At 38.9% G+C, this 24,110-nt stretch overlaps 1 protein-coding gene across 2 annotated transcripts in view; it reads right to left on the bottom strand.

Moving 5' to 3' along the window:
- KCNN2 (potassium calcium-activated channel subfamily N member 2) overlaps positions 1 to 24,110 on the bottom strand; it is a 138,403-nt gene that overhangs the window by 16,661 nt on the left and 97,632 nt on the right. For both annotated transcript variants that reach the window (XR_012715529.1, XM_075272245.1), the window contains exons 4-6: positions 21,773 to 21,914; positions 7,422 to 7,532; positions 932 to 1,059 (exon numbers count right to left, since the gene is read on the bottom strand). Coding sequence is in view for 1 of the 2 variants with exons in the window: in XM_075272245.1 (XP_075128346.1) it covers positions 932 to 1,059; positions 7,422 to 7,532; positions 21,773 to 21,914 (381 nt within the window). In the remaining variant the exon portion in view is untranslated. The remainder of the gene's footprint in view (positions 1 to 931; positions 1,060 to 7,421; positions 7,533 to 21,772; positions 21,915 to 24,110) is intronic.

Here is a 24,110-nt window from a genome sequence, read left to right as displayed (position 1 = left end):
TGGTCAGGGTTTTGAGGTGAATACGGCCTCAAAACCCTGACCAAAAAAGTCAGTGTGAACTTACCCTATATATCAAGATTCTTCAGAATTGTTATTTAATGGGGAATAACATTATTTCAAGTGGACATTTTAAAAGTGAAGGAACAATGCCAGAATATAGAAATATAGCATATATTTCAGTACAGTACTAGTCATGTGTAATATTCTAGAGCTATTCTGTACCCAGTTATACTTCCTTTGAGGGGAATTAACATTATACTCTCTGAATGCAAAGCTTGAAGCTATAAGTATTCTGTATATTACTTCCTAATACAGATAGAACTAGAAAATATTTTAGAAACTGCACTTAAAGACAAAGTTGGAAGCAACACAAACTTGCCAACAAGTCCTGACTGAATGGATTTGCAGCTCTGTCAATTCTCTTCAATGTACGGATGACACACGGATACCATGTCATTTTTACATGGTTATGTGCATGTAGCTTCACACCAAAACATTGATACGACTCCTACTATGTCTGGATGTGTCTGTTTCACAATTCTAGAACTTTTCAAAATTTTACAAAGCTTATGATTTTAGAAAAATTAAAAGCAATATAACCAAATGTCTAAAAAAAAATTGAAAGGAGAATGTAAATTTACAAAATAAACTGTTCCCTTTGGAGAACTGACTCTCCGCTCCTTCCTCTGATACATCACTGCATATTCTGAAGCGGAATATGTAAAGTGTGATCCTTTATGTTACTCTGTTCAGGTATTAGTCACAGGCACAGGCACCTTATACATGTGACATACATGTGCACATCAGGAGCCAAAAGATCCAGAAATGTTACTGTACTTCCATATAAAGAGGTCGTTATTTTGGGCACATAATGAAAAGTTCATGTCAATATAACATGCCTACAAGTAACATAAGAAAAAAAATCACTTACTGGTGGATAGCCTGTAAGAATTTGCGCTGATGTTTCCTCACTTTTGCATGGTCTATCTTTTTGACCAGTTTTGTGTTTTTGTAAATTAACCATGTTTCCCTGAGAACATTGGCTGCTGCATTTTTTACCTGTGTAGAAAACAAAGACAATTCTAGTAAGCCACTACAAGATTCATATACCAATATGCATTGGCCACTCCAACATAAAACGTATTACTACTGACTTCTGTGGAACGAGAATTGACATCATCAAATATCTTCACATTAATCTGTGAATCGGTAACATAAAATATATTAGACACATGTCCAGGATTTCCCAAACAGCTTGTAACTCAAATACATTACTGGACCTGATTCTGAAATCTTATTATCTTCAGCAGGTGCAGAAAAAATATCACAAAGAATTGACTATTGTATATTAGAGATGACCTTTTACCACCTTACCACCTTCACCAACTCCAGTTCTTAGCATGTCTTAACATTTGCCACTCCATTGATTCCTGCACAGTTGGAATTTTCTCTCTAGCCCTCACCATTGATGAGTAGCACCCGCAGTTAGTTTTGATGCCTGATGTGCCATGTAAGCTCTGTACTGTCAGGTGGGCGGTGTCAGGCGGGTGTGTGATGCAGAGCTCCAACCACAGGCAGCCAGTGTCAGAGGTCAGAATCACAAACCCTTGTCTGCTTCAGCCTGACACCACCCTCCTGACAGTACAGAGCTTAAATAGCATATCTAGCACCAAAACTTACAGTGCAAACTGCTCAGGAACAGGGGGGCTATTGAAAAAACTCAAACTTTACGGAAATCATTGGGTCAGCAACTTTGATGTAAAGATCTGGACTTGTTGGATGTGGTGAAAGGTCCTCTTGGCAGACTTACATTGTTTTGCGAGTGATTTTCTACCCAAGATATTTGTTATAGAGTATGGAAGGAAAATATGTCCTGCAAAGGAAGAGAATGGAGAGAGGAAGGGAGAGAAATGTCCAACATACTGTATCAGGTGTATAGGTTGTCATGTGAAGACGCAATGAGAAGAGACAAGATGTCCTTTTGTTTGTTTTAAAGTACTCCATAGTGCACAGATGGGCACAGAAAGGCGAGGGCCTCTGTGCCAGAACAGTTATGCCCCCCTTGTTTTACTATATCTCAACATAGAGAGATGTGTTCTTAACAATCCATCAGCAAATGCTGAAATTCAATAACGTTGGCATTTACCCACTATCTAATAGACAGTAGAAATCTGCTGCTTTGGTGACTGACCTTCAGGGCCCTTGTGCACTTTCACATGTTGTACCAATGGTATGTTCACCACTACTATAGTGACCGGATCCCTTCCTGCCTCACCTGCAGGTGCCAGAATTAATGTAATGGCCCATCTGCAAACATGTTGGTGATGGCCACTTCTATATAGCAATCTGCTCCATCTCTATTCCTATTAGAACAGCTGCCTACATATCAGACCACATGTTCAACACAGCAGGTTCCCTTTATTGCTAAAGACTGGCAAAAAAAAAAAATCATTAAAAGGGATATTCTCATCTTTACAAGTTATCACCTATTAATAAGAGATTTAGCTGATGCATGCACCACTCCATTTTAATGGGAGCACAGGAGATAGCTGTATGTCAGCTATCTTCATCACTCCCATGAAAATGAATAAAGTGCCGTGTGTGCAGGCCTAACCACTGATCTATTCAGAACAGGGGACTAAACTCCCCCATTTTCCCGATCAGTGACAGTCTGAGCAGCCGGACCACCTCCCAATCGACAAACTATCCTATATCCTATAGATAGGCGATAACTTGTTAAAATGGGATTATCCTTTTAATTCAACCCCAACAAAGAGTATCCTGATAATAATCATTGGTATGAAACTCATGAGCTTTAAGGCTCAATTGCCCAGACGCCCCTTAGTTTGCCCCTGGCTGGAATTCTGGGGATTAAAGATATCTCAGGAACAAGTTATATACCTACCTGACTAAAATCGGTGACCAGCGTGTAAATAACCTATTAAACAGCCTATAATGTATTCATACATCGCCTCTAATGCCTTTTCCATCCTTCCATTTATTTTGCAGCTGAACATTAATTAGTACAAGCTATTTAATTTTTCATAAGAATTCCACCTAAATGCTTTTAAAAAAGTCATTATATAACAAAAATCAATAGCCTGTGGAAAGTTGTTTTTTTACCTAATGTCTCAAAATCTGCATTGGTTGAAACTGCTTAAATCGGTGATATAATGACAATATTCACCGGGGCACTCCATGTTCTACTCAAGCAATTTGTATGTCTTTGAAAACTCAATGTCGTGTTCCAGTTGTTATTAACAGCGACTGATCCTCATCTCATTCCATCGGGTCGCTGGTGGAAAGAATATCCATTCAGCATATCAAAGCTCATTCAAGTCACTCACTTGCCTTGACCTCCCTGTTTTGATGTTCCATGATCAATCTGCGCTAAGATATCCTAATCATTTCTGCAATTCAAAGAAGCTTAATTCAAACTATTACATTTCCCTTCATGACTTAAATCCACGAGCAGCAGGAGACATCCATCTTCAGCTATGTTTTTCATCTTGCTTTGCTAGTAAACTCAGTTAAGACATTAAGGTGACCTATTTTCTTCTTAACTTAAATGCATATTAATTTTACTTGTTAGGATTTTGTTTGTGTTACTCTTTATCATATGTAAAAGGAAGCTCCTGTGATAGGTCCTTAGAAAAGTATAAAACATCATTTTAATTTTGATATTTTGATACGATGTTGCATTGTTTGCAATTTTTTTTCTTCTTTCACAAATAGTAGATTTCTTACAGACGCTCTTAAAGCAACACCCCAGTATTTTTTATTTTTTATTCTAATTATTTTGTTTCCCCCATTATACATAATTTAACAAATAGTCACTCCTTTCTATCTAAAAATAAATGATGAGAACTTTCTCTACCATTGGGATGAGTGATATTACCTTGACGGAAATATACTTGGCTTTCTGTCTCCTTAGACAACTCCTTGTATAATGAAACTGCATGGACTGTTCCACACAAGTTCTGATAAGAACTAATCATCTCCTGTAACAGTTATCATATAGAAGATGATAGTTCATCATCACTGACTGTATAGTTATAGTTAGGGGAATATGAAACAAAGATGGTACTTGCTCTAGCTGCCTGTATAATGCTGTACTGAAGCAACAGAGGATTCATAACAAAGTACATTGAAAGCAGGTGAAAACTAGAAATATGGGGGCAACACGGTGGCTCAGTGGTTAGCACTGCAGCCTTGCAGCACTGGAGTCCTGGATTCAAATCCTGCCAGAAACAACATCTGCAAGGAGTTTGTATACACAAGTGGTAACCGGATAGTGAGTGACAATCAATTGGGGGAGTTGAGGTAAGATGCGTATTTGCTGTTCTGAAAGGAAATATATCACATTTGTAAACAAATTAAGGCTGGGTTCACACCAGTGCTCACACACCGTTCAGGGGTTCCATCCCGAATCCGCCTGAAAAATGCAAAGAGAAAAGTCCTGCAAGCAGGAAACCTGGAGGACCCCATTATAGTCTAAGGGTCCCATGGGTTTGCATGGGTAACTTTTTTTTAAGGGGACTGAGTTTCCATTTTTTGGGGGGTCCCTAAGTGGACCCGAAGAACGGAAACGAAAATGCTAGTGTGAACTTAGTGTAAGAATCTTAAATGATAAAAAAAAATTAAAAAATTCTAATCTGTTTACATTTTCTATTTTCTGTACAGTATTATGGAGGCATCACATTGTTTTGACATGAGAACAGAAATTTTTGAGTTTTGCTTTACAACTGGCATCTAGACATGAGAAGTCTTGGTCAGAAAATAACCTATTGATTTACATGAAGAATGTTCCTCTCTGCAAGGAGGGGCAACAGAGCAAGGAGTAAACTGTTTCCTTGACGTGTTGTCAGTGGCATAATCTGGTTTCACTTGCCGCCAGTTTTATAATGGAGGTATTACCTTTCATTATGCAAACTGTCTTTTCTTGAGTGGGAGATTTCTTCTAACCCCCTGCCCCCTTTGCTCACAATGAGGAAGTGTTGGCCTACTGAACTCAGGAATAAGGATGAAGATTTTTTTTTTTCACTATGCATAGTTACGGACAATTGAAAAAAAAAATGTTGTACTAGGAAAAATGGCTCTCTAATGCACACTACTGGTGAAGTACCAACCCTGGGAATCAATGTCTGCCAAACTACTGTACAGTCCCCTATATAAGGATGAGACATATGTTGACAGCTGTTTCTGGCTACTCTGTTTTGGTCAATTTCCCATGTCATGCTGCAAAGGATATCTTAAAATCGAGGTGGGCTTTAAAATATGACTAAGATTGCGGCTCTGGAGTTAGAGCCATATAAGATGATTGCTCTCTCTGCAGTTCACTGAATGTATCCTGCTTGGGGTAAACTGTAATGCACTATGCTCAAACCCCGAGCAGGTTTTGTTCACTTTTGCAACACCAACAGATTAACATTTTTGCCTTTTCTTAAACCATACATTGAGATAATAGGCAATGTCCCTAACATATGGTCTTGTGTTGACTAGTTACTTGGCATTATTGGACATGTACTGACACCTGACCTCTATATTGGACTCATGCCTTCCACCATAAATGACTATACACTGACAACAGGAAATATTTTGGGCCTCTACAAAGCAAAAGATGAAAAGATAAAAAAAAGAAAAGAAAAGAAACCCCTGTCACTGTCTAAAGTGATCATACACCCCACTAGTTCATAAGGAATACATTTTTACAGGTTTTCTCCAACTGAAAAGCCCGTCCAGTAAAAACCATAATCCTTATTGCATTTAAGAATAGATTTAAAGCTTCTTACATTTAAATATGCAAGTAAGTACTTCCTCGATATTTCTGTTCCTGCAAGCTGTCTTCCAATCTGTGCCACAATAACCCAACCATTTTATGCTCAAGTAGAAAACTTCACTTCAGGTTAACGGTAACATACTTCAAGGTATTATGTGAAAAATGGATTATCCAGTAAGAATACACTGAAATAGTCCTTACAGGAAAGACCAAAGCAGCAGTATCATTAGATTAAATGAATTAAATTTCATTACTCTACAGATTTGTATAGGTTTCTGTACAATGTACCGGAAATGTATTCCCAAACATTTCAATAATATGACTATAAAACACCATAACCTAGACATGAAAGACAGATAATTTTTGCCTTATGGTATTTATAATGTGATGTCTTTGGAGATAGCTCATAGACAGCATGACAATTGGAAATATTATGGACATGCACCGTACATTACTGACTATGTCAGGGGTTTATTACAGGTGCCAACTTTATCCGAAGATGTCATCAGCACTCTGAAGTAGAAGGGGTGCTGAGATAGGGTCCCAACCCAGTAGAATATTGTAAAGAATCCTCGCACACCCAAAAACCTCAAATGCTAATAAAGTCTTCTTTTTTAATCCTTTTTAAAAGATGTGCCGGGGGTTGTGTCACCAAATACTTTTAGCAGTGTTTTGAGTGATTTCTGGGGTTCTCAGTGAGTGCATTGCATCCTTTGCATTTGTTTACTTCCATAACTTCCTCTTCTGTGTTTCCTACAAGTTCCAGGATGCCTCACTTCTCTTCCCTCTCTCACTAACTGAATCCCTCCTGTTGTCACACACACACACCCCTCCCTGTTTCCTTAGCTAGCCCGCCCACTACACTGTCAGCAGCCATCATTAGAATTCTAGCTATCCATCACCATACCTCCCTCTCACACTCACTGTTCCCCTCCCGTTTTCCCTAGCTAGCTGGCTCACGCATGTGCAATAACTCGCTGAGCATACGTCGCTGATGACTCAGCCTGTTAGAAGACAGCAGGAAGAGAAGGTAAGTATGCTGGGTCTGGTGTAGTGAGAGACTTGTGTTGCAACACATAAGGACACAAGCTCAGCCCACGTGACATCTGGGACACCACCAAGTAGGCTCGAAGTCTTCCGGAGCCCAGGAGAGGTAAGTAAGTGTTTTTTATGTTCCCTCACCTCTTCTAGCCCTCGGATCATTATACTTAGGGGTCCCCCCGAGTATAATGATAGCGATGTTTGTGGGGTTCGCAGTAACGCGGCCTTACTTACCGATCTCACTCCTGTTCACAGTCAGATCTGCAGAAGGGGAATTGGTAAGTAAATAGGGCCTGTGTAATGGCCTATTTAAAAAAAAAAAGATCCGGCCCCTGTGGCAATGACTATGGCTGTTACCGTAGTTACGCCCATGGTACTATACATAAAGAGGCAAAGGTGAACCACTAGGTAAACTGAGTGTGCAAGGGAACAAGAGCACTGAATGGAGCTTGAGTCAGGGGGAAACATCATGAGCAACACATCTGGTATTTTTGTGGGTACTCCTTATTTTTGACAACTATTTTCATGGATGTGCATGTTAACTGAGATGCAAACCCTTCGCATACATACAGTAATACGTGGATGAGCATTGCTTACTTACTCTTTTAGTGAGCTGTGTATCCATCATGAAATTGTGAACATGTTTCTCTGCTTTGGTAAGTTCTAGCTTTCTTGCAACCACAGCTACAACAAGAGCAGTGCAACCAGCACCCTGAAATCACAGGACAAAAGAAGAGTCATTTCACTGGTGCCCGAGTTTTACATCATATTATACATTGCATTTGTTTTTACAACTAATTGTTTTATTTAATACAAATAATATAGAAGCATTAGGAAACTCAGCAAATAACCTTGATTTCAATGTCTACTGTTGTGTGTCTAAGGCTCTTATATAGATCTATGCCTCTGCATGGTTACAAACAATCCATGCTATGTATAGGGCTGTAGTCAGGCAGCAAATATAGACTGAACCTTTATTATGGCAGGACAAACACTAATATAGCAAAACAAAATAATTAAAATAATCCATTTTAAATACAGTTCTTTATATTTAAGCAAAAATAACCAGGCACAGAACATGTAACACTTTCTAGCATTCTAGACTTCTTCAGTGAGAATGAGATTACATAGAGTATGTAGATATCACATCCATAAAACAGCCTGTAGGGATAACCATATGTAAGAACTTAGCCCCCTCCAATTAACACTGAGTTATCACTTTTTTTCTTTTAGATCAGACATTATTGAGCCACACTTGTTCATTTTTCACTTTCATTGACATTCAACAAGTGTCACCTTGTGAACATAAACATTCGCTCCTTCCCACCTATTAGTACATTAAATATGACACTGAATATATTGGCCTAGTCTTGCTTGCCAAGATAGATAGTCGCTCATTTTTATACAAGTCCTGGGGCTTAGATTTTGTGGTGGTTATTAATTGAATTGAAGGGAGGATATACATAAATAGTGAGCTGCTTGGAAAGGCTTTTGCAATTCAAATGCAAAATGAAATGGTCATTAAATTTCATGTTTTAAAGATGTTTTCCGGGACTAAAATATCAATGGCCTATCCTTAGCGTAGGTAATCAATATCAGGACAGGGATCTTTTATCCAGGATCCGGTGATTAGCTGTAATTTAGACCTATTTAGCATCCGCCGTAGTAGTATAGTCGATGTTGGATTTTAAATATAGTGGCCACAATAGTCACCAGGTCTCCTCTGTATTGTACAGATTGGCGTCAATGCTTGCAATCAGTGTACACATTGATTGCAGGTATTAAAGCCTCTGGCGCCTCAGTCAAAGCTGAGCAGGGTGCCATTTTTATGATAGTGCATCACCGCCATTTTAGGGAGTATCTCCAAGAAGATCTGGGGCCAACGATCCATTGCCATGACAGCTGGGTGCCCATTGAAGGCTCCAAGGCTTGTCTGGCCTAGTCAGGGATAATCTAGCCAAACTGTGGTCCTGGGCAAAATTAAAAGTGGGCCCCAAATGCTCATATACCAACATCATATTCAGTGAATTCAGAAGACAGAAGGCAGCTGCAGCACTTGCAGTGGCAACCCCATTAATATTTCCCTCTTTCTGTTGCCTAAACAGTAATAGCCTCCCTCTTTGCCCCCACACTATTGAAATAACTACCCTTGCACCATCTAATAGATGTTTGTACCTCCTCATCAGTTAATATAGTGCTTCCTTATAAGTAATAGTCCCTGATTATAAATAGTTCCCCATGTCAGTTATAGTCCCCCTAATATGTAATAGCCCCCCTTATAAATAATAGTGCTCCTGTATAAATAGTTCCAACTTTTTAATAAATTATAACCCTCTCATAAATAATAGTTGCCATTATCAGTGATAGACCCCTTATAAATGAAACCTCCCTGTATAAATAATAGCCCTCTTAACAATAACACCCCCTTCTACATAATACCCTTTTAACAATACCCCCTTATAAAATTTCCCAATTATAAATAAAAGCTCCTTCCCTTATAATAGTTGCCTTATATACAATTTTCCCCTTATTATAAGCCTATTATAAATAGTTCCTCCTTTACAAAAAATACCCTGTCTTATAAATAAGCTTCCCCCTTATAATAGCCCTCCTCATATATAATAATTTTCCCTTATAATAGTCTTATATATAAGAGTTTCCTCCTTATAATAGCCTCCCTTACATATCAGTTCCTCCTTTATAAATAATAGTTCATATAGAATAGTCTCCCCTCAAGGAGTCTCAAGTGTGTAGGGAAATCAAGAGGATCAAAGCAGACAAGGCCAGAGGATCTGATGGGATAAGCGCAAGAGTTCTTAAAATGTGCGGAGACCAGCTGTGCGGTGTTATTACACACATGTAGAATATGAGTCTGAAACTGGGAGTGGTACCTCAACTGTGGAAAACATCTTGTGTGGTACCAGTACCAAAGAAACCCAACCCAATGGACTACAATGACTACCGACCTGGAGTACTGACATCCCACATGATGTAGGTCCTAGAGAGACACACCTATGCCCTCTAGTGAGCCCCGCTCTGGCCCCCCTCCAGTTTGCCTATCGACCGGGCATTGGAGTAGATGACGCCATCATCTACCTTCTATGAATAATGTTCTTTGATCTCTCCAGTGTGTTCAACACCATTCAGCCAGGGCTATTGAGGGAGAAGCTGAACCTTGGTGGTGTGTACCAGTACCTGTCCAACTGGATCCTAGACTACCTGACAAACCTCCCTCAGTATGTGAGAGCCCGGGACTGTGTGTCTGACACTGTGATCTGTAGTACGGCGGCACCACAAGGTACAGTTCTTGCCCCATTTCTCTTCACACTGTACACTGCTGACTTTAGGCACAACTCATCCAGCTGTTACTTACAGAAGTACTCCGATGACTCTGCTATAGTAGGCCTTATCACTGATGGTGACGATAAGGAATACAGAGACTTAAACTGGGACTTTGTTGAATGGTGCCCAGAAAAAACACCTCAGGATTAATGCTGGGAAGACCAAGGAGATGGTGGTGGACTTTAGTAAACGGAGAAGTGCCCCGACCCCGGTGGAGATCCAAGGAACATGTATTGAGATAGTCAGGACCTATAAGTATCTGGGTGTGCTCCTAAATAATAAACTAGACTGGGCTGATCACCTGGAGGCGCTGCACAGAAAAATTCACAGCAGGCTCTACCTGCTCAGGAGGCTGAGGGCCTTTGGAGTCCAGGGGCCACTTCTTAGGGCCTTTCTCAACTCTGTGGTTGCTTAAGCCATCTTTTTTGGTGTGGCCTGCTGGGGGAGCAGTATATCAACCAGGGACAGAAATAGACTTGACAGGCTGATCAGAAGGGCCAGCTCTGTCCTGGGGAGCCCCCTGGACCCAGTACAGGTGGTGGATGACACAAGGATACTGTCTGTGGTGAGCTCCATGCGGGAGAACAAATCCCACCCCATGTATGGGACCTTGATGGCACTTAGCAGCACTGTAAGTGACCGTCTGCTTCACCCAAAGTGTGAGAAGGAGCGCTATCGCAAGTCCTTCCTTCCAACCATGATCAGGCTGTATAATCTACATCAGACCAAGCGAAGATCACCCCACACAGAAAAACTAATGATTATGATTATGAAGTCTTCCTTCTTTCTTCTTCTGTTCCTTAGCTGCTATGGACTCCTAGTATATCTTCTCTTCTCAGCTTATGTGTGTCTACTTCTGTAATATATCACTGTGTATTATCCTGTATCTGTATTACCATGCTGCTGTAACATGCTGAAATTTCCCCACTGTGGGACTATTTAAGGATTATCTTATCTTATATAAGGGAGAGATTGTTATATATAAGGGAGCTTTTATTTATAAGAGAGGAACTGTTATATATAATAGTAACTTCCTCCCTTATAAATAATAGCCCCTTTATATATAATAATTTATCCTTATAATAGCCCCCTTAAAACAGTCTCCCCATTATAATAACCCTTCTTAGATATACTAATTCCACCGTATGTATAACAAACTTCCCTTTATAATAGCTATATATATATATATATATATATATATATATATATATATATATATACGGTATATGGACTATTATAATGGAGGATATTGTTATAAAGAAGGGGGACTATTATTTATAAAGGGTGTCATTATAATAAGGGGGATACTGATATTATGTACGGTATGGCCATCAGCTTTAAATATAGGCCAAGTACTTCTGAACTATCTGGTCCAGCAGAATATAATATGGAGAAAGATTCAGTTTTAGTAGATTTTCTTTAATATGCATTAAAAACGTTTTGTTCTGTGTTTGTTCCAGTCAATTTTAATATGTTGTACACAAAAAATTTTACCCAAAAAGTCAGAAGTGAACCCAAGCAAAGTTAAAAATGCATATAAATAAATCTATACAATTATGAATTATGAATTTCCATGTTCATAGTACTAAAACCTCTTGTCAGGAGCATGTTGTCATGTTTAGTTCTGGAATATAAATGGTATCCAGAAATATGAGTGGGAGAATAAAAAAGCAAAAAGACAATGGCATTCCTTCCATTTGCAAAATATTTTTGAGAGTGGCACTCTCAAATTTTTGTTGTTCATTGTGATGAAGTCTACGACGGAGAATCTGACGCAAATGTGAACTCAGTCTAAATACGGTGAACTAATGGCCTTGGTCAGCAACAATTACAATAGACTGACAAATCTGAGCAGTCGGTGATGGAATTTCTGTGAACTCTAGAAAACTCTAGTGAGCTCCTTTTATTCCCTCAGTATGATTACTATTACATAAGCTAGTATTTCTTTTAGACTATATATACAATGAACAAAACATCTTTAACTATGACTGCCAGAAGATGCAACTGGAATCTGACCATATATGCAGCAGTTCTCTGCCACAAGGATTGCTTTTTGAAAAGAAATCTGGTGCTGTTACATTATGTGAATAGAAACTCCAATTTTGGGGCAACACGGTGGCTCAGTGGTTAGCTCTGCAGCCTTGCAGCACTGTAGTCCTCGGTTCGAATACCGCCAGAAACAGCATCTGCAAAGAGTTTGTATGTTCGCCCCGTGTTTGTACGGATTTCCCCCCATTCTACAAAGACATACTGATAGGAAAAAAAAGAAACTCCAATTTTACACTTGTGGTTCCCTATTTAAACCCTTAATTTCTGCTCTCACATACAGCATCCATACCTTGACTATTGAAGCCTGTCCTAAAGATATTTCTTTGTTTGATACTACTTTCTTCTGCAGTCCGCTAAGATTGGATAGTTTTACTAAGCGCAGAGGTTGTGCTTAATATTGCAGATCATCTCAGTAATTTGAATAGGACTGAGCTGCTATCAAGTCATGTGACTGATACATGTCCTGGAAAACCCCTTCAAGCCAATGCTATTAAGAGCTATTTTCAGAGTAAAGAAGAACAGATTCCTGGAAGTGATGATAGTGATAGTGGAAGAGATATGTCCTCCAGGAAGCCCTAAATGTCATCTGATCATCATCAAATCTTTCTGGGATTACATGGAGTGAAGGATTTCAGCCAGCCTACATCCATAGAAGATCTGTAGTTTGATTTGTCTGTACTACAATATGAATATTTTAATATTTTTATTCATTTACATATTAATAGAGTATAATAATCCTTATTCTTTGTAAGAGCACAAATTTGTTTCAAACAACATTAAGAATTTTATTTAGCACCAACATATAGATCATATACTGATGATGGTCACCTGTATGACAAATGCCTTTAGGGATGGCAAACTCCTTTAACTTTCTTTAACTTGGGAGAGAAAAGAAAAAAACAGCAGTTCCACGTCGATCTTTTTCCACTTGACACTTTATGTCGTTCACCGTGAGCCTTAAATAACGTAGCACATTTATTTTCTGGGTTAATTTGATTACACTGATAAAAATAAAAAAAAAGTACTCTGTTGAATTTTTTTTTTTCTATTTTTCTTACTACTTTTGCACAAAAAACTTTTTTCTTATTAAAAATCTGTTTTCATCACCAGTTTCTAAGACCATTCCCTATTTTATTGATCTTTCAAAGGAATAACATGAGGGTTTTTTTGTGCGATTATCTCCAGTTCTTATTGGTGCCGTTTTGGGGAACATAACAGTTTTTTAAAAAAAGTTTTCTTGGTTGCAGACAACAAAAAAAACAGCAATTCAGGCATTTTTATGATTTTTTTTTTTCTGTTTTTCAATTTTTATGGTGCTTACAATGGAGGATAAACGTAACGGTTGTATCGTTTGAGTCTTCGCAGATGTGACAATTTCCAATAGATGCATTTACATTTTTTTTTTCATTTACAAAATATTTTGATTTTGATATTTGATGTTGAAGGTTTTTTTAAATTTGCACATATATAATAAACTTTATCTTTTTTTATATTAGAGGGCTAGAAATTCGAATCTTTTGATTGTTTGCATAAAACAATCCTACTTAAAGGGAAAGTATCACCAGGAAATTAGCTATTGTTTAAATTATGTTTTTACATGAAACATATTTTTAAAGAATTTTTGGTAAGGTTATTTTTAATTTTTCATGTTATTATCTACAAAAGTTTTCAAGTTCCTGGAGATGAACTATGTCCATAGACATAATGCCGGGTGCAGATCATATTGACTTCTATGTTAGAATTTTCTAGGCATGCTCTGTGATCTTTGCAGAGGACATTTCACAGAGGGGTGTAGGTAAGTAGAGAAATCATCTATTGCGATTGGTGGATTCTGTGTCTTATCTAGATATACATGAGACCTGTGATCATCAGTGTGTTGATAAGCATGGCCTAATGGCATACAATGTTAGCAGACCTTAGGGCCCTGGACTGCTAAGGAATGGCACTGGCACCATGCAAATTATTTGGATGTAATAAAACTCATTACCACTTTGGAAGTTAATTTTGAGTCCAGGAATTCTTACATTGACACATTGCATTCATGTTTTTGGGGGTAATGATGCCTAACAATGGGACCTCTGTCCTTCTAAAAGTATTTAAATGCCACAGTTGTTATTGGGTTAAAAACTCAGGATCAAAGATTTTCCAAATGCTCCTTTTTTCTGTAATGTGGGGGCGAGATTAACCAAAATCTCATTACTTTGCTGGTAAAAACACTGTGTTTTTTTTCTAGCCTAAATATTCAGCAAGTAAATACATGAATAAAAAGACTGATTATAAGTCATATCAGGAAACTAACAACAATAAATTACTGTAACATCATAAAAAACAAGATAAAGTAAATGAAGGATTTCAACAAACTAATTTAAATCCTCTTTTTAAAAAACAAGACAAAATGTACAATTTTCATATCTTTTCCAAAACTTTCTATGAGAGGACACATGGCTTCTAAGGCCTGGTTCACATCTGCGTTCACATGGGGACCCCCCGAACGGAATACCGAATGCATTGACAAGCGGTGAGCTTATGACAGCACATGGACCCCATAGACTATAATGGGTCCATGTGTTTTCCATGCAGTGTCCACACGAGTCATGCAGAGAGGAAAGTAGTTCATGAAGTACTTTTCTCACCACATGACTTATGCGGACAGTGGGCAGAAAACACATAGACCCCATTATAGTCTATGGGGTCCGTGTGCTGTCATAAGATCACCGCTTGTCAATGCGTTCGGTATTCCATTCGGGAGGGGGTCCCCATGTGGACTCCACGGATAAGATAAGATAATATCCTTTAATAGTCCCATCTTGGGGAAATTACACCTTTTCACACTTGGCGTGAAGCAGTCGGTCACTTACAGTACTGTCAAGTGCTATCACGGTCTCATACATGGGACAGGATTTATTCTCCCACATGGAGATCACTACAGACAGTATCCTTCTGTCACCCACCACCTGTACTGGGTCCAGGGGGCTCCCCAGGACAGAGCTGGTCCTTCTAATCAGCCTGTCAAGTGGATGGAATGGAATGAAATACCAAACGCAGATGTTAACCAGGCCTAAGACACCATATGCCTATATGGCTGTCCCAAGTGACAAAGCACCCGTCCTGTCAATAGCCATCATCTACTCTTCTTTGAAACTAACAAAGGGGCAAATATTTCAAAAACAAGGGTCTGCAAGTGGGTGTTTTTCTATTGGAAGAGATTTTCTGGTTTGGCATATAGTTATATCTCAAAGCTTCTTTGAACGTCAGATATTGCTTTATAGGGAACTATCTTCCAATAGGTGGTGTTAAAGACTCAGTTTCCTTTTTCCAGCTCAAACAAAATAATTTGCAAAAAATGTTCAATATTCTTGTAATTTGACATTAGCTTCTAACTTAACATTAACTTTTATTCCTATATCTTGATCAGATACCAGCAGAGGGTTAAACTATAGGTGGCCTATTATATGGTCACTGGGCAAATGAAAACAGCACAAGGATGTCACTGTGTCGCTATGTGAGGTTTGTCCATTATAAGAAGTTATTGAAATAATAACTAAAAAGTTGGAAAACAGTGAAATGTTTTCTTTAAAATCAATCTGGTCACCTAAGAGTTACACACATTAAAAGTAATGAAAAGAAATTAAAACCCTAAATTAGAAGAAAAAATAGAGGGATTAGAAAAGAAAAAAGGAGGTGTAAAAGAAAGAGAAGAAAGGAGGAATATAATAGGAGCAAATAACAGATAAGAAAGAAAAGAGAAAAAGAAAAAAGAAGGAAGGAAGGAAAGAAGGAAGGAAGGAAGGAAGGAAGGAAGGAAGGAAGGAAGGAAGGAAGGAAGGAAGGAAGGAAGGAAGGGAGGGAGGGAGGGAGGGAGGGAGGAAGGGAGGGAGGGAAGGAGGGAGGACAGAAGTTGTAAGGAAGGAAGAAATGAAAAGAAGGGGAGAAAAAGAATGAAGGAACCGGTGACAACAAGAATGGGAGACCAAAGTAAGAAAGAAAGAAAGAAAAACAAAGGTAAAAAATGTGGGGAGGGAATAAGAAAGGAAGAGGTGGTGGCGAGGGGTGAAGAAGGAGAGTTGGAAGAAAGAAAAATAGAAAGGGAACTGAGAGAAATAGAGAGAACTTAAAAAGGCAGAGAAAACAGGAGAAGACAGAAAGAAGAGTAGGATACAGAATTACTGTTGTAGAATGACGTTGGAAACAAACATAATCATCTTTCCCTTCTGATATCTTTACATGTTGAAGTAGTAAGCTGCATGTTAGTGGTTTGTAGTGAGTGATTATTTTATAGCAGATGCTTGCAGGGGTTTTAAGTCAGATGCTCTTTTGCTTGGTCATCCCTGTTCTGTACGATATACCATTTGCCTGGATGATTTAGATGCCTTCCAGTAGATGAGTGTTGAAATCTGGAGCTGGGAGCTGTCTGCGGGTTGTTTGTATATAGACATGTTGAGTAGTTTTACAGTCCAGAGAGTTCACAGGTTCTAAAGCAACTTGAAAGATAGAGGAAATATGATAAGGTTGTATTATGAAACATTGATCTGGAGAGTGAAAATATCTCCTGACACATGGAACATGTATTATCTCTTTCTACAATCACCATCAACTCCGCTACCTTTCATCACGCAGACGTATCGAGTAAACTTTATACCACAGTAAACTGTCTCTTCTCTTAACGCTTCATTTGTTTCTCACCATAATATAACCTCGCTGTCTGATCTGTAGAGATTGACAATCAGAACATCTGAAACTATTTCCTATCTTGAATAGCTAGGATAGACTGAGTGTAATGTGAAGGGAGTAAGTCTCACAGCTGCGGTGTAGCACCTGTCAGTGAATGATATATGGGCACTGGGCACATTGCAGTAGCTGATGCCAGAGGTTGATGCATATACATACTCCACACAGTCTCACACAAGCGTATATATCAGGTAGCGTTTAAGTATGTTGCCATTTTTTTTAAATAAAAAATAGTATATGTTAAAAATAAGAGAAGATAAACTGCCATGAAAAATGATGCTGAAGTTCCCAGACTACCTTAACATTGACTGCAGAAAATTTAGAACAATGTGAATGATGCCAAAATGTGGAATAATGGCAAGGGCCCGAATATCAAACATCTAATGGGATTTTCCATCTTTCGATTTCACCTCCCTGTCTTCTTAGACTTAGCTTAGCTTGTGTGATGTAAAGCTGAGTCCAATAGCTACTTCCAAGACTAAACAGATATAACAGTCACACTGAGCCGGGACTAGTCTAACCCTTATCAGAACTCAGCAGGTAATTCCTCCTTTAAAGAGGACCTTTCATCATTTGGGGTACAGGCGGTTTTATATACCGTTAGAAAGCTGGCAGTGCTCTGAATTAATCACGCAGACGTATCTGTGCCCCAGGTGACGCTCTTCACCATCAGAAGCACTTTCCTGACAGTCTGTCAGGAACTACCTTCTTCACAGCAACGCCTATAGCGCTGTACTGTGAGACCGGGGAGGAACGCCTCCCCCAGTACTAGTCTATGGATGAGCACTATCAGGAGGGGAGGGGGCGTTCCTCCCCGGTCTCACTAGTACAGCGCTATAGGTGCTTCTGTGAAGAAGGGCGTTCCTGACTGACTGTCAGAAACGCCCTTCTGACGGTGAAGAGCTACGGTACCGGCACCGATAGCTCTTCACTGGGGCACAGATCGTGAAAGCCAAAAGTGCGCTGAATTCAGTGCACTGTCGGCTTTCTAGCGGTATATAAAACCGCCTGTGCCCCAAACGATGAAAGGTCCTCTTTAAGTATCAATCACAGTAAGGAGAAGACACTAGTGGTGCCAGGGAATAAGGACCGACAGTCTGGCCACTGCCTCTAACTAGCAAAGGTGGTCTCAAACTTAGGCAACAAGCACTGTATTGGGTAAAACACTTAGATTAACCTGACTGTAGTATCTTTGAATAAGAATGAATAGCATTTATCTTATAAAAGCTTAGTTCTGATATTCTTCATAAGTGGATGATGCAACTGATTTTTTATACAATTCTTTATAATTTGCATTTTGTCATCTTCAACATAGACTGGAATACTATACAAAACAACAGTCAGAAACTATTCTGATAAAATTTAGAGATAAGTTTATAAGTAAAACTAGGCAATTTATGTTATTTTAAGGCAGCATGGCGGCTCAGTGGTTAGCGCTACAGCCTTGCAGCCCTGGGTTTGCATTCAACCAAATACAACATCTGCAAGGAGTTTGTATGTTCTCCCCGTGTTTGCATGGGTTTCCTCCCACACTCCAAAAGACATATTAATAGGGAAAAAAAAACTATTTATGCTATTTCACTGCGCCTTTTGCTTGATTCTGCTTATTACAATGGCACTAACTAAACAAATGTACTGCTGTTTACAATGGGTCAATTATCTTTTTCTTCCCTAAAACTAAACCAGAAATATTGGGGTGCATTCACTAATCTTTATATGCAAAAGTGCCACATTATTATGCATTTTAGGTCATTTTCATATCTCATTCATCACATGCTAGATTCACACTAGACTTATCTATCTATTGTTTTGGGTCTTATCAGGAACACAAACAACAAAGAGGCAGACTGCATAAACAGTTTATTCATGGAGCCCAGCGGACCCATTGATTATAATGGGGTCCGTAGAGTGGTCACCATTTTTAAACTGAAATTGGCAAATGAAAAAGTCCTCCGTGCAGAACTTTTTTCTCTGCTGGTATTGGCGGACTCTCTTACTGAGCTTCCAATGGACACTTCGGCACAGATATGAATGCAGCCTTAGCTGAAACGGTGCATGACATACGGTGCATTGTGTGCTAAAAGGAAGCCAATAAATAGGTGGTGGAAAGTGAGATAAAAAGATTGTAAGGAATCAGATTTATCATTTTCTATCAACCACTACAATACATTTAGTACATTTTTAGACTGTATGGTCTATGTTTATGTGTTTATTAGATCTATCCCATTTTACCTGATTTGTTGAAATTTTAAACTGCTACCTCAGTACCACCAAAACAGTCAAAATGACATAAGGATTTCAGTAACATATATACAGAGCCACTAGAAATTGTGGTCTGACACTATAAAAAGCCTTAATACAAGCTAAGATTAGATGCATCAAATACATTCGGCCATTTTGCCATGAATCAGTGGGAAATCTGTATAAAATCCACAAATACTGTATTACTTAAATATGTTGTTGCACATTTTGCTGCATTGCAACGGGTAAAATCCGGATTAAATCCACAACAGGATTGAGATTGACATGCTGTAGATGAAAATCCAAGGAATGTCCTAAAAATTACAGAGATGCAGATGTGGTTTTAAAAAAAAACATGTCCAGATATGTAAACTGTTGCAGAATTTGAAGCCCAGAATTAACAACAGATTTTCAAAGTGTGAGTTTACTCTAATGTTAATAAACTATATTATCAATTTCTTATGTTGCATGAATATACATTATGAATACAGTATTAGGGTTGAGCCGATCTTGACTTTTCAGGATCGATTTTGAAATCCGATTTCCGATCATTTTTCATTCGAACCCGATCTCGATCCCAATTCCGATCCCAATGCAAGTCAATGTGATTTTTTTATTAATCGGAGATCGGATTTTAAAAGCAATACTATACTATACTAGCACTATACAGCATGGAATTTAATAATTGAACGCTTTAATTGTTAGAATGTAGTGAATTTTTTTAATCACTAAGTAGCCAGAGGATTTTTTTTTAATCCTCTGGCTACTTAGTCCCCCCTGGTGTCCACTTACCTGAAGAGATGGCTTGTCCGGTTCTCGGTGTTCTCGGTCTTCTTCGCCTCGCTGCCCCCGCCTCCCAGGTTAGTGTTTAAAGCGCTAGGAAGGCGGGACTTGTAGCTTAGGAGAGTGTGGGCGGGAAGAGGGCGGGCAGCCGTGACGTCTCCCCTCCCAGTACCCGCCCACACTCTCCTAACCCGCCCACACTCTCCTAACCTGGGAGGCAGGGTACAGCGAGGCGAAGAAGAACGAGAAGACCAGGCACCGGACCAGCCATCTCTTCAGGTAAGTAGCTACTAGAGATGTTAGCTAGTCTCCCATTAGAATGAATGGGAGACTAGCTAGCAAAGCATTGTGGGAAATGATCACTGATCTCGATCCCACCTAAAAAGATCGTGTTCGGGATTCCGATCGCGATCATGAATTTTTCTCGATTGCCGATCAGAATCCGATTTTTTCCGAACACGATCGCTCAACCCTATACAGTATATATGACCTCTGCCATTGCTGTCAATAACGTTACTATTTCTAGTTACTTAAAACCTCTTATGACAAAATAATATGAAGTTTTCTGACCATTACCTTGAAATCACTGACTTATAATGGAAAAAAGTTTGCCAGCATCCAAACTAAGTGGTATTGTATTGTCACTGGTATATAGTAACACCATGTACTGACCCACACCGAGCTGTTTTTCCAGTGCAGTTGATAAAGATCCCTGTGTGGGTCAATATATGGATTGCTGCATCTGGCAGTTGCCTTAGAAGCAACTGAGCTGTTCATTTCTTTATGACTTACTTCAGATGTATGATAAACTGTCATGTAAATGAGGCTGAATCTCTGGACGACCCTGACATCCACAAGAGAAGATTTAGAACCATGTGAATAATGGCATGATGTAGAGCAATGGCGAAGGCCAGAATATCAAACATTAAACTTGCTGAAATGCTCAAGTGTTCCCTGTGCTGCTACGGCTTGGAAGAACTGATGGCTCTGGCGCACAGAGAGGAGATCCCCACTATTATGTCAAAATTTCCAAAGAGATCTTAAAGGGAACTTGTCAGCATGATATAGCCACGATCACATTAGAACTTGACGGGGCATCTCTTCTTCTCTCCAACACTGTCTTTATGACTGTATGCATCCTTATAAAAATACATTTTTTATCCTAAAGGTTCTTGAAGTCAAAGAGGTGGAGAACTTGGAAAAAAGTCAAGCTTGCCACACCTCAACTCATTTCCTCTGCTGCCATGCCCTTGCCCAATGCCACCACAATGAAGCAAGAATATTTTGAATAATGATGAACTGAAGCCAGGGATGTAATATTGGCATATGTGCTGAACTTGATTTCCATAAGGCGTGCACAAGGTCTCTTCTGGCTACTGCGGTGATATTAGAGGGCTGTGAGACGTCTATTGCAATAGAGGGGGTTGGTTGGGGTCTGGTGCTATAAATAAACAATAATAATATATATTGTGCTAATTCTTCACTGCCTTGGTTTCAGGAATCTATTTTACATATAAGATAAAAGTTAGGATGAAGGCAGCCCTCACACATTACAAACACAAGGTTGGAGAAAAGATAAGATGTCCTATCAGGTACTGGTGATGGTTTCAGTTGCTACATCGGCTGACAGCTTCTCTGAGCATCCAAAAGGGTCTCAGGGTTATCCCGGGGCTTCTGAAATCAGACCTGATGAAGTGCCTGATACGGGTGCGAAATGCAGGATAAGAGAACAACCAATCTCATTCATCAATGTTTCAGCAATGTTCAAAGAAGTTCAAGACAAGTCATTGTGATTAGATGTCTTCTTACCATAATTCCTGTGAGTAAACACACTCCTTTTCCACAGTATGTGTTCGGTACCATGTCACCATATCCAATTGATAGAAAAGTAATTGAAATTAGCCACATTGCTCCAAGAAAGTTACTAGTAACATCCTGCTGGTCATGGTATCTGCAAGAAAACACAGACAGATTACATGCTTTAGTAAATAGCCAATTCTATTAAAGAGGTTCTCTTGTTCTTTTTTTATTGATGATCTATTCTCAGAATAGGATTATAATCAATAAGAGATCATATTGGTCCAACACCGAGATCCCAGCTGTTTGAATGGGCTTCAGTATGCATGCAGCATTGTGACCTTTTCTCTGCTCGTTCCATGGCAGCCATAGAATGTAACTATAACTTTGTCCCATAGAAGTAAATGAGCACAGGGCCGCTAAAGAATAAATGTAGTGTAATGGAAATAGTGAAGAGGTCAAGTCACTCACACAAAAACTGAGGCCCCTTCAAACAACTGATCTGGGGGGGTCCCAGGTGTCCCAAATCCCAAAACAACATAATCCTTCCTAGAAATCACTAGATATCTTCAAAATGAATAAAAACGGACTTATTCAAAAACCACTAGGGCAATTTACATACTAAAAGTAGGTGTGGAATAGACTTTCTAAAAGCTATGCAAGGATGTGATTAGTTAAAAATGCTTTTCCTAGTGATAGAGCCCCTTTAAAGGGGTATTCCAGACAAATAAAAATAATTTTAAAGTGAGTTTGGGGGTTTTCAGTGAGCTCCTGGCATCCTCTGCATTTGTTTACATCCCTATCTTCCTATGGTTTGTTTCCTACAAGTTCCATGATGACTCACTTCTCCTCTCACTATTCTCACCTTCTCATCATTCTAAGTGGGAGGGTTTGCAGTATTTGTCCGCTACTTTGTGGTTGACCTTACTCTGTTTGTCTTCCTATGTCTCATGTTTTTAATTTTTGGTATTTAATAAATATATTTCTATTTTTTATTATTACACCTTGGTCTTTGGTTTTTCTTTACTAATGCTTATATTGGTTTATGGAGACTAGTTTGCTTTATTTTGGGGTTATATTGTTTGGATTCAATATTACAGATTAGACAGGAATATCTGACAGTCACCTTTTGGCTCAATATCTAATGTTTAGTGAACATGGTAGTTGGATCATCTAGGAAACTGCCCACAACAAAAATGGCACCTGATGGTATCATTTGCCTATTATTGTATAATTATGACATATGGTCATATCATGATGATGGTTTCTAAGGGAAAAGCTTTCATGTTTTGATGACATATGTTCAGAGATGTCAACCTGAGAGACCCCTTCATGGGGGGATGTGTAGATGGCATTTCACGGCAATAGTATGAGTGGCCTTTCCAAGGGCCATGGCCTTCATAAAAGCGCACACCTAAATATACTGAGGCCCCATATAACAATATTGAATGCCAGTTTACTACTGGTTAAATAGAGTAAACAATTGCGCCATATTTATTTATGCCATTCAGTGATCACGTTAAATATTTTGTTAAAATAGTTTGTAACGGTTATGGTGACAAGAAATATGTCTGTTACTTCCTATGTTTTGTGACCGTTATTTAATAAAGTGGGTTTCCTACAATAATATTTATTTATTTTTTCATCAGGTGTGACTGGGTTTTGTACTCCGAATCACATCCAGTGATGATATACGTAAAGCAGTAACTCAAAATATTAAGAGTAATGGAGGCAGTGTCTCAAGTCTCTGCCTTCCATCCACCATCATTTGCTGTGATCATGGGTTCAAATCCCCAAAGACACATAATAGAATAAAAAATTTAAACAGTGACCCCCTTATTAGTATTCACCATTTTGAGGTGACATCACAGTGCAATGAATACTCATGAGTTGGTAACTGGGTGAAAGAACCCTCATCGGTGAGGGGACTTAAAACCAGGTGAATTGACATGTCTTAATAATATTTGTTCATTAATATTATTTGATGAAAATAATTAATTCAAACCTTATGCCCACATGATGTATTAGGGTACCAAATTTAAGTGACGTTAGAGGTGTTTTCTGATTAGAAATATGATGCACAGAGAATAGAGCAGGAAGCAGACAGCACTGTTCTCTGTGTAGATGCCAAACCAAGTACTGCAGATCAGCTGAGCTGTAGTATGTCAGTTCTGCCACTGCACAGAGAACAGTGCTGTCTATGTCCTGCTCCATTCTCTATGAATCAGCTGCTGAGAACAGCTAATTGATGGAGGCGGCGGATGTTGGTGCTTGCATACCATAAACTTTTATCCAGAAACCTTTGGATCTTCGTGAACACTGAGATTTTTGTTGACATCATTTTGCCAAA

The sequence above is a fragment of the Leptodactylus fuscus genome, chromosome 1 (assembly GCF_031893055.1).
Source record: "Leptodactylus fuscus isolate aLepFus1 chromosome 1, aLepFus1.hap2, whole genome shotgun sequence".
NCBI classification, from domain to species: domain Eukaryota; kingdom Metazoa; phylum Chordata; class Amphibia; order Anura; family Leptodactylidae; genus Leptodactylus; species Leptodactylus fuscus.
This window is presented reverse-complemented; position numbering and strand designations above follow the sequence as displayed.